General features: G+C 41.2%; 1 protein-coding gene across 2 annotated transcripts in view; it reads right to left on the bottom strand.

Moving 5' to 3' along the window:
• Positions 1-1,403: 1,403 nt before the first annotated feature.
• phf2 (PHD finger protein 2) overlaps positions 1,404-15,355 on the bottom strand; it is a 28,257-nt gene continuing 14,305 nt past the window's right edge. The window contains exons 12-22 of one of the 2 annotated variants that reach the window (XM_023837429.2): positions 14,548-14,898; positions 14,182-14,298; positions 12,802-12,917; positions 12,104-12,282; positions 11,850-11,917; positions 10,848-11,014; positions 8,705-8,988; positions 6,535-6,630; positions 6,215-6,324; positions 5,753-6,035; positions 1,404-4,905 (exon numbers count right to left, since the gene is read on the bottom strand). In XM_023837429.2, coding sequence (XP_023693197.2) covers positions 4,817-4,905; positions 5,753-6,035; positions 6,215-6,324; positions 6,535-6,630; positions 8,705-8,988; positions 10,848-11,014; positions 11,850-11,917; positions 12,104-12,282; positions 12,802-12,917; positions 14,182-14,298; positions 14,548-14,898 — 1,860 coding nt within the window. In that variant the 3' untranslated portion in view covers positions 1,404-4,816. The remainder of the gene's footprint in view (positions 4,906-5,752; positions 6,036-6,214; positions 6,325-6,534; positions 6,631-8,704; positions 8,989-10,847; positions 11,015-11,849; positions 11,918-12,103; positions 12,283-12,801; positions 12,918-14,181; positions 14,299-14,547; positions 14,899-15,355) is intronic. The other variant, XM_023837430.2, reaches the window with a different exon arrangement.

Here is a 15,355-nt window from a genome sequence, read left to right as displayed (position 1 = left end):
CATTTATCCAGGAGTTTCTCTAGTTGACTAATGGGGTGGTTGTGTCTTAATGCTTAGAGAAGGTGGCTGGTCTGAATCCCTGAGCACCAAGATGCTGCCCTTTGGGTGCTAAATAACAGCTGTGCACTGCTACGTTACATATGGGTTAAATGCAAAGGACACATTTTGCTGATGCATGGCGCCAATGGCAATCAATTTTAATTTCTAGACACCTAGAATCAGCATTAATCTCCACTGGTCTCCTTTACCCGCTTCCAGGCATTATGTACAGATGGCAGGCTTTTGTAATACCCAGTCCTGTATGGGAATTTTATACGGCACTGTTGATATTTTGACACCTAAGGACCCTGGAGAAGTGTCCTCTCTCTATCACAAATTTAGCAGCGGGCGACACGGCACCAGGCCGGTTATTGATCTCCCTTCCCTGCTCCTAGTCAGTATTGGCAGTTCACGTCGCTCACTGGGGCACACTCACAGCTAGGTGAGGTACATTTCTCTCCTGCTTGCTCGGCTGATTTCACAGGGCCGTGGAGAGCATTTCCCTACCTTTGCCAGGGCAGTGTGGAGCTTCGGCATTCAGAGCATTAAACTGCATGCTTATGATGCAGTTATTAGTAAGGCTTTAATATGGTCAAATCCATGGCAAGGAGGTGGTTTGAGGAGCTGAAGGGTGGATATATATGCGCTCTGCGCTCCCGTTCAGCAGCCTTCCCTCCCATTAAAGGGTGTATAGTACCATTTGGAAGCTCGCCTGAAATGGCAGCATCCATCTCCGTAAAACACCGTGTCCTGGAGAAGCTCTTCTGGTACGATGAACAGCACCAGACCCGGACTGGCGTGAACCTCGCGCTGTCTCCTGCGTCCTGCCTGGGAGTGGCGATCGTCACAGGTTCCCGTGTTTCCTCACAGGACCGTTTTCACGTATAGCTCGATGTTTTGTACAGGCCGCCAGTCATGTTTCACTGTCTGTTCGTACCAGAAATGTAAGCTTGGTTTCTAGGACGTCTGTAACTGCAAACTCACACTGTAATACCTCAGGAAACGCCTCTGTGAATGAAACACATAACATGTATATATGTGACTTACAGTAGTGTGTGAGCATAATGACACCAGTTACAATCATATCTGAATCTACTTAACAGCATTGACCTGTTTGACTTTGACTCATTTGGTTCCATCAAATATGCTGATGCTCAGTCTGGGCAAAGAGGTTCTGAACAAAGCTTGTTCAAGCTGGACTCCTTCAGATAACTAACGTGAAGAGAGTTACTGCTAGACATCCGGATTTTAAGTGTGAAATGATCAGGTGAAGCACGTAAGACGGTGACAGTCAAGCCTTTAAGCATTTCTTTCAGATGAATTCATGTGTTAATGCTTTTTAGGATGAAAATACACTTTCAAAATACAGTTCTTTAGTCATATATTAAAAGTTGTACAGGACTAATGACCACATTCATTAAATAACACCAACAATACTATGCTGGCTACTCCCCTTAGTTAGGGGGGGGTGGTCAGGCACTCCGAAGGCGAACTTAGTTACAGATACTAATTTGGCAAGAGTTCAGAAGCCAGAAACTGGAGGCATCTTTTCATCAGGGAAGACAACTACAATCAGCATCTGACAGTGCCCCGGTGCCTGTATTTAATGAGCTGTACATAGAAAAATAAACCACAAAGCGACTCACAATTTTTATACAAATAAAAACTTGACAAAGTTTGATCTGGACTATATTTTAAACAATTCTGTGGAGTGAACTCAAGATTTACACAGGTAAATATACCACTACAATGGAGTATCACCTTGTAAATCTTGTTAAAACCATGTCAAACATACATACTGTATTACCAAAATAAAATCAAAGGCATGATGGCAGAGTAATACCACATAGTAGTTGCTTGGTAGTAGTAAAAGTAGTAGTAATAATAGTAGTAGAAATAATGACAATAATTATAATCATAGTAATAACAATATTACTTGTCACACGGATTTCCCGCTAAAAATAACTGATAGTTGTAATAATCAAAAAATAATAATAATAAAATAATAATAATAATAATAAAAATAAACATATAATTTTCGGTCCTAAAATTGCTCTAATTCTTGAAAAGTCAATGAGGCTGCAGGCATCTCTGCTAACTGACTGACACCTAGATTCCTTAAACAAGAATTTCACAGGCTGATAAAATATTTAAAATCCAAGCTCTTGAGAAATGTACAAATATAAAAGACTACAAACATTTATAAATTACATCACAGACACAGAAAACACTTCACAAGGTGCTAGTAAAATAATCTCGAATTCCATCAGGGTACGAGAACAAGTGGCTGGTTATGGACTGGAGGCTCTCCGCTCGAAATCGGCGACTTTCTGCATGTCCTCAAAGATTCCTCCCGCATGAACGCAATCGTTTCAGCACGACTAGCTCCATGTTGTGTAAGGTCATATGACATAAACCGTTTATTCTTCTTTGTTTTCCAGGCAACACCTCGGTCTAATAAACTCTTTAAAAATAAAACAACAAAATAAAATGTCCTACACTGTGTTTGCGAAAATGAAAAAGTAAAGGCTATCTTATATTTATATATATATATATTTTATATTTTATATATATACTTATAATTAGCAAAAACTAGTAGAAATGTAAAATTAAGTGTTAAAAAAAAAGAAAACTGATACAAAAAGTAGTCATTTAAAAAGCTGTATACAAGCTACATTCTACATACAATATAAATGCATATTTCTATCTAGTTAATGGTGCTGCCTGTGGAACAAATCTGAGTAAGAAAGTATCCCTGTGTAGCCATAAACAGACCCGAGATGGATGAGGCTTGTTATTTGGGCTGTAAGTCCTATTAACTTAGTGTTCAGTTTTTAACTATCCCTCCGTGACCTTTCTGAAATGTGCAAATGTAAATTTGAACGCAGTGGTAACAAGAGTAAACATTTGATAATCACATCATTTCCCATGTGGGAGAATATTACGCTGAAGGAGAATACTAAACATTACCCCATGTATTTTCCAAACTTCAAATCCAAGTAAATTTATCCACAGAAAATATCAGATGTGGTATTACCTCCTATAATTGTTTTATAAAAGTTAGAAAATGAAGGATGGCATTTAGTTATTCAGATTAACTGTCTTTCTTGTACAATAAATGGACTAATTTTAATTTTCTGTCTTACCAAATACTGCAACATTTGAAAATTGCACTAAATTGTTCACTAGGTTGTATCTCAGCAACTTCTCAGAAAGACAGAGATTTTACCAACATGCAAGTACTTTTATCTCATATAGAGAAACAAAAATCCATCCATCCACCCTTCTTCCACCTACTTATTCTGGACAGGGTTGCTGGGAGACTATCCCAGGCAGCATGGGGCATAAATCTGGGGCATATTCTGGATGTGATGCCCGTCCTTTGTAGGGCACAGACCTGTGCGCACACACACAATACGGGCAATTTGGAGACACCAATTAGCTTAAGTGCATGTCACTAGACTGTGGGAGCAAACTGGTGAACCCAGAGGAAATTACACAGAGACAGAACATGCAAACAAAACACATACTAAGTGTGTGTGTGTGTGTGGGGGGGGTATTCAAACCCCCAATCCTGGAGGTGTGAGGTGACAGTGTTGCCCACTATCCCACACCCTGAGAAATAAAGTCATATAAAATGCACATTAATGTGTTTATCGCGGCCTTAAGAGCCAACGGCTGCACTTGTTGCCAATGATGAACGCATGCTGAGTGTTAGGCATGAGCTGTGATTGGTTTTAGGTGGATCTGCCACAACACATTATTTTGGGCAAAAGGGAGTATCCATGGCGATTAGGATCAAAAGGAACAAGTGAAGGAATTGGACAGAAGCCTGGAAGGTGTGTTCAGCTCTAAGCACCTTAATCTACTACAGTTTTATCTTTGAAACAGGCTTATTAGGGTGCATAAGAAACAGAATTACTGACGCTGCTCAGTACCATTAAGAGGGTGCAGGCATGCATTGGAGACTGCCTTCCACCGAAATAGACACAGATGTCATCACTGAGCGTTCAAACTGCTTTATGAACGTCATCTATTTTATCGCGCACTTTTTTATTGAGAACATCTGTTTGGGTTTTGATTTTAGTGCTTCAGTATTGTCTCTAAGTGCCATTTGTTGGTCCATAATAATTCTATTAATCGGTTCAATAAATAATATCACTGTTAATGCTCTGCAAACACTAATCCAACGCCAAAAACTTTAAAAATAAGCAGTGGCATGAGGGAGACCGTCTGATGATCTGAGGTGAGAGGTTTTGTAGTATTATTCCAGTGGTAAACACTGCGAGACACATCACTGTGCTGACCTGTACAGCCTCAAACAGCACCTGCAGGACAAGCCACATCCATTTTGGAATAGTGAACTGTACACATCACGTGTATGCGAGTGCCCCCACCCCCTACAAAAATGTGCATACATGCAATTAATTCCATGCAAGGGATACTTTCTATGACTTGGAATGACTGTAATGCTTTTCTGTCTTCTCTGTTTTTAGCAACCCCTGATAGACAGCTGTAGTAAAATGACACACATTTCTTAAAAAATATTTATAGCGGATATTCTGTACACTTTTAATATCTGAAAGTTATAAAGTATTAAGTCGAGGCAAAAACCTATTTGAGTCGCGCTCTTCTTAGAAACGGAGAAATGTTATAAGCGGTCTTACTGCCCATGTTCGCCGCCGTTGTGCATGATGAGCGAGGAGGAGTCCGGGCAGAGTGAAGGCTTGGCGGAGGCCCGTGACATCATCAGTGGGTGCCAGTCTGACACTGTCCCTCACAGAAGGAGCTTCCCGTTCCTGTGGATCTTTAAAATCTTTCCCAGTCTCTGTTTGGCAGTCGCCATGCCTTTCTTTAGCCGTTTGGCTACGAAGAAAAAAAAAGCCAAGGTTAAGTATTGAGATTCCAAAGGTGCTGGGTAACATGTTTTTATTAATGCCTGTTACCAGCTGAATCATGCTGTGAACGATTTTTCAAGCATTTGTGCAAAACCGTGAAAATGTTTCTGATTTCATTTATGGCATGCGTTTCAGTGGAATGAAAAGGATCTATTGGTAACGCCTTCTGTGAGTGCCATGTCTGTAAGGATCTATGATCACATTCGCAACACATAATAATGCATTCATAAAGCATTATAAACATGGCTATAAATATTTTTTAAAAGGCACAACACATTATAGCTATGCTTATTATGCATTATGAATGCTTTACGAAGCTCTCATCTATAATGCCCAATAGATACCTTTATAATGCAGTACAAAGTATCCTTAATTCTTATGCCAACCATTATAATGAATTATGATGGTATCTATAGTGCATTATAGAAGAGAGCTTCATTGGAGCTTATAAAATATTATAATTAACACTATAATGCCTAATGACTGTCAATAGAAGATGCTGTAATACTTTAACTCTTATACCGACTATTACAATACATTATAAAGGTATCTATAATGCATTACAGATGACAGCTTCAAGTAAAGTGTTGCCGATTTATTTTCCTCTGAAGCAAAAATGAAATGTAAAAATGACACTTTGTAACTGAAAAGTAACACGGCCTGAGAGAAACTGATTATTACAGCCCAGCAAATGAAATCCCAGCTATTAAAGGGGAAAAGGACGACGGCTCAGCCACTGCTTCCCTTCGCCAATGGCTCACAAGTCCTACACGCGGTTCGAGCTACGCATCACCCCCATGTGGTCACACACTGACCTTTGGCCTCCGCTGTCAAGCCGTGCTCCACCTTCACTGCGGCATTGTTCTGCGACGAAGTGGATGGTCGCCTCTGCGTGAGGAAGACCCCTGGCGCCATGGGCTGCGAGCCGCCCGAGGCCTTGCCCGTCCCGCTGGTGTACTCATGGTCTGCCAAACTGCTGTCCTGCGAGTCCACATTGGGTTCCGGGGAGCTGCTGTTCTGGGAGACTTTGTTGGACTCCTCGAGTGATGGTTTGGCCTTCTTACAGCTCTTCTTCTTCTTCTTGATCTTCTGCTGCTCCTGTGGAGGCCAACAGGAACACCAAAGTGAGGCTCCTTCTCCTTGCCCCTAGCTCCTCGGGACTCTAGGGCCACGAGGACCCTCGCAGTCGAAGAAACGGAAGCCAGACGGGATTCTAGCACTCATCTCGGTTCCTTGTTAACGGGAGAGCCCTGACAGATTTAGGACGGAACACTAACCTGATGGGACAGTTTGGCCGCCGCAGCCGCCAGCCCTGTTTCTATGGAAGCCACCCGCGCCCCTTCCCGGGCTGGTCGCTCCTGCCGGGGCACTGAAGGGCCCACCCGAGCTACGGCAATGGAAAGAAGAAAAAAAACGATCAAAGTAATTGCACGGCATAATCCGGGGTCCCTTAACGTGATTGGCTTTGAGGCTCCATTCGACTTGCTTCAACGCATTTCATCATCTGGTTGGCTCTGCTTTCTCAACTGCACGCCGCGTTGGATGAAAGGCTCTGCTAAACAAATAAATGTGACTGTAAATGATCTCATCGGCGTACCGGTCGGGCTGTAAGGAGTGTCGTCAGAGCTCTTCCTCTTCTTGGACCTGGATTTGAAAATGGGGTGATCTTCCTCTGATTCCAGAGATGGGTAAACTGAAAGAAAGCAGAAGGAAAAGGTTGTCGAGGCACGATGTACAGAGGATTCGGCATCACGGGACTTTTTAGATCGCAGCGAACTTTTCCTATTGCCTGAGATTCTAGGAATGAACATGATATTTGTGCTCCTAGAAATGCTAATTAACAAAAATTTGCACATTTTAAAAGTAATGTAGCAAGGTCTGTTCCAGCAAAAACACGCAGGAGACATGGAGGTGGGACAAAGGAATCGGGATTTTATTGGGGTGCGAGATGAACGGAAGAGCAGGGAGTAATGAAAAAGCGACAGCGAGGCTCCGAACCAAAGCGGGGATCCCGGCGGCCTGCAGGATCGGGCCCCGGGGCCCAAGCGTGTGGGTGCATGGAGAAAAACCAGAAGGCACTTTTATATAACCGCTAATGCAGCACAGGTGAACCAACAAAAGCCCCCGTCACCTGACATCCTCACCCCAGGACATCGCCGGCCCCTGATGCCCTCTCCCTCATGTACTGTTTTATAAAAAGCTCCTCCTCAATTAATTTCAACAAGCACTGACAGGCTGTGAGTTAACAAGATCAATACAAAGAGAGTGCTGCTTTTGGGTTGGGTGTGTGTGTGTGTGCACGTATATATATTGTACACACACACACACACACACACTAATTACTGGTCAAGAAGATGGGACACACCTACCCATACAAAGGTTTACTATTCTCTACATCTTAGAATAATTATAAAGACATCAAAACTATAACATAACATATATGGAATTATGCCCTTACCAAAGACCTAACACACATACACACATATATAAATAAATGTGACATATGTATGTGTGTATATATATATATATATGTGTGTGTGTGTGTGTGTGTGTATATGTGTGTGTGTATATGTATGTGTGTTGTGTGTGTGTATGTATGTGCGTGTGTGTGTGTCTTTCTTTCCCCTATGGCTTGCTGGTATTGGAAGAAAATAGGCCTGTCATCCGTATTTGGTTTCCGCTGATTAAAATGGGAGGAGGTGGTGTTTGTATAGTGAGGGGGGGGGGGCACTGCGGCCCATCTGCAGGACAGATGCTGCACCCTCACCCCACCCTGTCCACGCTGCATACACCAAGGCCACTTCAACGAAACCGTTTAAGTGCACGTTCTTTCCTATAATTAAATTATCAAGATTAAAAATGACCTGTTTACAAAAAAATCAAGGCACAGAATGCTTGTGTAATTCAATAAAAATGTTGCCGTGGTGTGATTTTAAAATGGGAACGTTTTTGCCTCTAATGACTGATTAGGAAATCAGATCAAAAAGCATTTAAAACAACATTCTTACACTTGTGCTAATGAAATATTAACAAGCGGAGGGTCACTTTTGCTGTTCTTGGATAGGCCTCACAAAGGGAAAAAAATGTTGGTTTCTGAAAGGGAGAGGCATGTTGGAAAGACACTAAAGTATCTGAAAAGAGAGTTAATGAGAGGGGCAGTGAACGGAGAGGACTTACAAAACATAAATACAAACACTGCAGTCTAACAACCTCCAATATGAACGTCCTGCACATTTTAATAAACAAAAAAAAAACAAACATCCCGTCCCACAGAAAGGCAAGATTCTTTTTATCCATGCAAACATCAATCTTCAATAAACGCTTATCCAGTTAATGCTGTAGTAATGAACACTCCGTGGATGGAATGCATTGTGAGGCAAATACACGCGCAATCACTTTGCTTTCATTTATGGGATTTTCAATTACCTTTCATTTTAATGCAGTCAATCATTTCTAACCACTTTCCAGCAAAAGTGAGAAACCAGATGAAAACTGATAAACAAAATGTTCTGGCACTTTTTAGCTTCAGGAATTTTTGCACAGTGCTTTTTATTTTAATAAATACATTAATATCTTTCAGGGAAGACTCTCAAAAAATGTGTGTCTTGAAATGTGAAACCGCATTTAAACTTCCCCTTTAAATAATAATCACAGCTATGCAGAAACTTGACAGAGTACCAAGGTTATCAATATAAACATGCCACTATCGGCTCCAGAGTAATTCGTACATATTTCAGGAGCAGCAGGCGGTCAGGTCGATTCCCTACCGTAATCAGAGTCCTTGAAGCAGGCGTCTAGGTGGTCCTGGTCATCATCAAACATCTCCATGCTGTCCACGGTGGCATTCTTCTGGCTCTTCTTTGGAGGACGCTTGGCCGGCCGCTTGTTATTGCCGCTGCCCCCGCTCGACTTCTTCCCCGATGGGACAGAGTTGCCCTTTGATTGGTTGTTGCTCCACGACTGTTGCAGGCAGGGGTCTGAGGTCGGCAGGTTGGCCATGGACAACATGCCCTGGATGGCCTCCTGTGTGCTGGGGGATGCAGGTGGCTGACTGTAAGTACGTCGATAAGAAATACACAACACACACACATTACTGCGGGCCAGCGCGGCAGTGGGAGTGAGAGCAGCTCAGGTCTTACACTGGCCAGAGCTGGAGAGAGCAAAGACGAATCCAGTCTGCCTGTTCGGAACCTACAAAGTAAAATGTCGTTTGCTGGTCATTATTCTGCTCTGATCTTTACCCTGTATTTCAGTTCAGCTCAGGTCAGTCGTAAATACTAGGGAATTTTACATCAATCTATCCAAACTTACCTGCAGAGCACAGCAATTAAAAAATATAAAAATAATTAGCTTGTCGAAATTATTGGCTGTATAGCTATATTGTTTGTTCTGTAAAGTATTTAGTCCACTTGGTGTGCAATTAAATGCATATATACTTGATTATTTTTGTTTTGGTTATATGCTTTTTTTAAATGACTCTCTAGGTTTTCTTTTTGAATATTACAATAGAAGAAGAAACCGTGTACCAATAGCATGTACAAGAGAGATATTTTAAATAAAATTAATTGAGATAAATGAATTTATTTTGATGTAATAACACGCAGATGGTAAAATCTGCCTGTTACTTTAAGAATCCTGCAACAGTGACTGCAAAAATCAAGATTACTGCCTCATTCATTACCCAGTGAATGGCAACAAAGAGGAAAATGCCTGTTTAAAGTGGGTCCTAATTGAGTGGAGTTGTTCTCTCCCCACGATACCGCCGTAATCTGTCGGGTTTAAAAGCAGAGAAAACAATCACTGAGAAATTAACATATTTTACTAATGTTTTCTTCTGGCTTTCGTTCATTTGCAGCTTTCAGCGCATCTCAAATGGACCATCAAAAACTGACCAAAGCAACAAATTGGGGGAAAAAGAAAGAGCCTCCCAGCAGAGCTTTAAGTTGTGCAGGAAAACCGTACAAACACTGACTATACATTAACTGCCATAGATATACATTATGTCAGTTAATGCAGTATTTCCGCTTTAAAAAGATTGTTTATAGTTTATAGGCATTATGACCAGTGATTTTTTTTTAGTCTCTAATCCGATTATAAAACCAGTTTATAAGTGTCAGACTAAGTTATATTGCGAGCCATTCTTGCAAGCTTTTAATTTAACAACAAATTAAGGTTTTAAATTGCATTTTGGACTGACTGTTACTTTATGCTCCCAGACAAAGGAGGTAAATTTCATTTCCTCAAAGGCTGATGATATGCTGGCTTTCATTCCATCACCTGTTCCACACAAACACAGTGACACAATCGTTATATCACAATACAACCTCCTTGATCATTCATTCAAATATTAAAGGTATCCTTAAGTAAACTGACTAAATACTAAAAAAAAAAAAAAAAAACATTTCCTCCAGGAAGGAAAAATACTCAAGTCTGACATACTTGGTCAATACTATATAGAAATGCTATTAATTTATAGAAACAATACACTTACACCCCACACCACTGCTCAGAATAAGGGGTTTAGGGAAGACGGATGGATGGGGGGATGGATAGATGGCTATATTTACAGGATATTTTGAATTCAATGTGAAAAATGGACCACAGATATACTTATATATTGTCATTCCGGCCTATGAACAACCCCGATGCTACTGTGATGATTAATTCGTAAAGGCTAAGACAGGCCAGTTTTTTTTAAAACCTTGCTCCAACATCCAGTGCACAGTTTCTTTTTGAAATGTAACCAGCTGAATGATCAGGCTTAATATCATGATATATTTTTGTTAATGCAACTGCCGTCAAACAAAACACTGACAGTTCACTTCAGTTTATGCTTTGCCATGTTGAAGAAAACAAAGAAAAGAGATCATTACACTGCTACAGAAATGGGTAAGATCGGTACCGTAGTACCTGTTAGCATTGTAGTCGATTCCGCCTACTTGCTTGCTGGCTTGTAACAAATCGAGGATCCCCGCTGCACTCCCACTCTCTTTCTTGACCTTTGAGTTCCGACCTTTGACCTCTGGCTTAGGCTCTGTGTCTATGTGAAGTGACTCTTCATCTGATGAGTCAGACTTCTGTTTTCAAACAAAAACACGTGATACTACACAATAGCAAGGGATAGCAAAGAAATTCAACGGTATCAACTGAGTATGCCAAAACTACTGGTCAAGTTAAATGCACTTGCGTACACTTCTGGTCATAAATCAAATGTCATGAATATGCTTGCAATCTGTATTGTTATTTTTCTTTGATCGATTGTAATTCATATATTAAATCTTTTATAGACTTATCTGTTGCAGAAATGCAATTGGTACTGGTATTACGCAGTAGCTTAACCATACGTAATTTAACATATTTAACACAGTACACTGCCTTATTTGACCAATAATGTCATCAATCTCAGATACGGGCTCAGCTGAAAAAAAAAGTAGATTAAATTGCTGTAGCTTCTCATAAGCTTCCACTCAGCGACCATGTGAGCATCTGGCTCTAAGCCATTTCCCAGTGGAGTTGAATTTGCCACAGCTATTTCCTTAAATCAGTTGTGGTCGTCCTTGGGTAAATTCTGATCATTGCTGCCTTTGTTCCCTTTGTAATAGTAAACCTGTTGCCCTGACATAGGGTTCTGAAGGACATCAAACATGACTGAAGTATTAACTAGCACAGAATCGACATGAATAAGTCACTAAGAAGCCTTCAGACTGAAGAGCGTATTACTTTGCATGAAAAAGCTATATCTGTATCATTTTCTGTGTCGCTACCTTAAACACACCACTACAGAGCCTATTAAAGAAGAGCAAAGAACCCAACTAAAGAACCATGAATGTTCAATTATTGCTTTCTTATATTTGCAGGAATTCACTTCCAATGCGTGTGTCGGTTGCACACAGAAGCACAATGTTTACGTACCCTGGGAGCTGTAGGGTGCAGCCTTGGTTTTTTTGGCTGTTGTATGGGTTCCTTAATACTGGACAAAACTGCAAACAAACAAAAAAAAAAAATCAAGTGTCAGTGTAGATTTGCGTAGGTGAAAGAACATTAAGCAGCAAAACATTTTTTAATTCTACAAAGACAAAGATTTGAATTTCAGGGAATTCGAACATAAATGCTTCTTAAAATAAGGAACATCAACGAGCAGAGTCTGTACCCGTCAGATTACTCACAAGATAAGTCTCGCTTTACTGTATTCTTTTTCCTCCTAATGGGGAACTCGTCGATCTTCAGCTCCCCTTCGTCAGAAACGTACTCATACTCATCTCTCACCACTTTGGCCTTATCTTCCTTGATGTTTTGTAACGATCCAAATAAGCATGTGTGAGTTTGGGGCTTCGGTCCTTTTGAGCTACAATCAGAGGCGAATCAAAGTGAAATAAAGATCTACCACATATGGGTCCCAAAAAGGGCAGGACCCAGAGCATTCTTTCACTTTGAGGACATTTTAACAACTAGCAATCGCCCTAAAGAAAGCTGCATGCGATCTCTCACACATGTATGTGGAACCCATCTGTTTCATCTATTTTTTAGGAAACTGCTCAGACTGCAATAACACATACTACTAATACACGCTGATAACCTATCAGGGCTAATAATTATTACAAAAGGTAACAATAGGTTAAACCGAGATCACACATCAGAAGGCTAAGTATATAAATACTGTAGGACTTTAGTGAGTGCCATTAAAACCAGTCTGAGAATAACCCATAAGCAGCTGTGAAAATATCCCAAAAATACTGAAATGTACATGGTGCATTTCGATTTCTAGCATGCTGTTTGCTCATATCATAGTTCAGTTGCACACATTCGCATATATCAAAACTTAATGGCTGGAAGTTGAACTGTACAGAATGAGCAGCATACAAACCCCAGCAACTTTTTATGGGAAAACGAAAAGGCAAACTTCTCTTTGTTTCCTGATAGTAATGACTTTTCAAATTTGTGTTCCTCTTCCATTTTCAACAAGGAATCCGGTTTACTATTCTATAAAAAAAAAATTAAAAAGTATACATTTTATTACAAACAAAAGATAATAATTATCCTTATCATAAGACAGAGGCAGTAAGAACAGGTATGCTGATAATGATTTCCTGTGTTACGCAGATCAAGTAATTAGTACTTTTTGTCCTTTCTAAGGAACATAAGTCAACTTGTCACAATTGTGTATTTCATAAAGTCCATGTATCACATCTCCATATTTCATATTAAAAATAAACACTTTGTATCCTTCCACAAGCAAGTATTTGCCCTGACTATGAACCTTTACCAGTTTGTGCGTGATCAAGAGTGAAAGATTTCAAAGATCTTGTCTGTGATGACCTCCCTGGATGTCTGACAGGGATTCAGCTCCATCTGCAAACGTTTGAGAGCCCTGCTAAGGAGCACTTGGACTAAGATACTTGGAGTCACTACAAACATTCCAGAACTGTTTGGCATATAATTTTCCATGAAACAAAATCCCTCTAATGTCTTCCGTTCTCCAGAATTAAGCCTTCCTACAAAAGCAATTCCATATTATTCGGAAATAATGACCAATCAATGTTTTTTGTTACTTTGGGGCATATGTAAATACTTAGCTAAAATGCCATTAATATGACACGGTGTCATTAGGTTAACTCTGAGCGCGTAATGTTTGCCCTGCAGCCATGACAAACCTCAGGCAGGTTAAAAACAAAAAAAGTCACAGAACTGGGGCCTGTATCATGAAGCTGGATTTCTTGCTTGGCTCCCTAGCTTGTCCGATTTAAGGTACCCCAGTTTAAATGGACTTTATCTTCTTTCACTTACATTCAGCCCAGACTACCTTAAATCTGGCAAAGCAAGAAATCCTGCTTCATAATACAGGCCCCTGGTCTTGGAGTTTGCTTTGATCTCAATTATTTACAGCACAATCTGATTAGGTTAAAACTCACAATGACACTTCAACATGCCAGGTCACAGCATAACATTTTTTTTTTTTAAATGATAAAATATACACATATTTCAGACACTTTTGTTCAAAGCCGTGTACAAATACAGAAACGTGGGGTCCGAGTGCAGGGACAGCCAGCATCCAGGGCCCCTGGAGTAACTAGGGTTTAGGGCCCAACTTGCTCAAGGGTCTAACAGCGATGGCTGGCCTTAGGATTCCAACCCACAACCTTCCCTATAACCCACTGAGTTAATCATCGTCCACAATATCACAAATTTCCGATACATAGCAACAACACCAAACTCTGTCATTCCATTTCCAGTGCCTTCAACTCACCTTGTATTTCCACTTCGCTTCAGGTTTGTTTTTGTTCTGTTCTCGAATTTCAAACTTCTCGACGTCATTCTGCTTATTCGCTTCTTTCTCCGAAGCACTTAAAGCATTCTTGGCAGCCTGTTCATCAAGTAGAAGGGACAACGTGACACTTTCATTGGCTAGTGACTACTCAAAGCACTGAGGCCCTTGGCAAATGGGTAAAATGCAAGTCAAGCTTTTGGAAAACACGCGATTAAAGCCGACAGCGTGCAGACTGTTGAGGCCACACTTGACTTTTAGCAGGATGACTCATATGGCATTACTATTGTGACTAATGAATTCGTTTTGGAGTTACACGCCACTATGAAAATTCCAGAGAGCACTCACTCTGCCTTTTTTCGGCTGATCCGTCTTGGTCAGCGTATCCTTAGCGTGAGACTCAAGAGAAGCCAGGCCGCAGACTTTTGGCGGAATGACACCTTCTTTCTCCTTTTTCACCTTCTTCTTTCCTCCATCCTTTATTTTTGGAGTCTTTGGAGCTTTCGGGGTCTTTGGGAGTTTAGGCGGTCTGGGCGGCTTAGGAGGCTTGGGAGTTTTCTTTCGGGAAGGCTTTTCCTGGGGGGGCGTGGGAGCGGGCGTCGGGGAAACGGGCTCCTCTGGCTCCGGTGCAGGTGGAGGGAGGGGATCCTCAGCCGCCATCTTGGCACCAGGTTCTGCCTTGATGGCTTTTGTTGCATTCTGGAAAAGATGGGGCCGCTCCACCAGGTTAAATTACCCACGTGATCACGAGGAGGCGCTTTTAGAGTTTAGTCACATGTACTTTTGTTTAATTCAATCAGACTTTGATGTTTACGGCCAATACAGCAAAACATGCAACCGCTAAACCATCCAAAAGAGGACAGAGGGAAAATGGCATCTCAGCCCCACCGCTTTAATGTATAAGCAGTTTCCCAATCTGGTCCTTGGGGGCCCCCAGCCAGTCCAAGTTTTTGCTCCCTCCGAGCTCCCTGCCAGGCAGTCCAAATTTTTGCTCCCTCCCAGACAGCTGAGAGGGAACAAAAACGTGGACTATCTGTGGGTCCCTGAGGATCAGATTGGGAAACACTTATGTATGCATGGTGCCACACAAAAATGTTCTTTGGAAGAAAACTATTTTTAAAATGCCCACCACGGGAATAACTAGAACTTCTCGTGT

Source organism: Paramormyrops kingsleyae, chromosome 8 (assembly GCF_048594095.1).
Source record: "Paramormyrops kingsleyae isolate MSU_618 chromosome 8, PKINGS_0.4, whole genome shotgun sequence".
Taxonomy (NCBI): Eukaryota; Metazoa; Chordata; class Actinopteri; order Osteoglossiformes; family Mormyridae; genus Paramormyrops; species Paramormyrops kingsleyae.
Note: the sequence above shows the minus strand (reverse complement) of the source record. Positions and strands in the feature narration are given on the sequence as shown.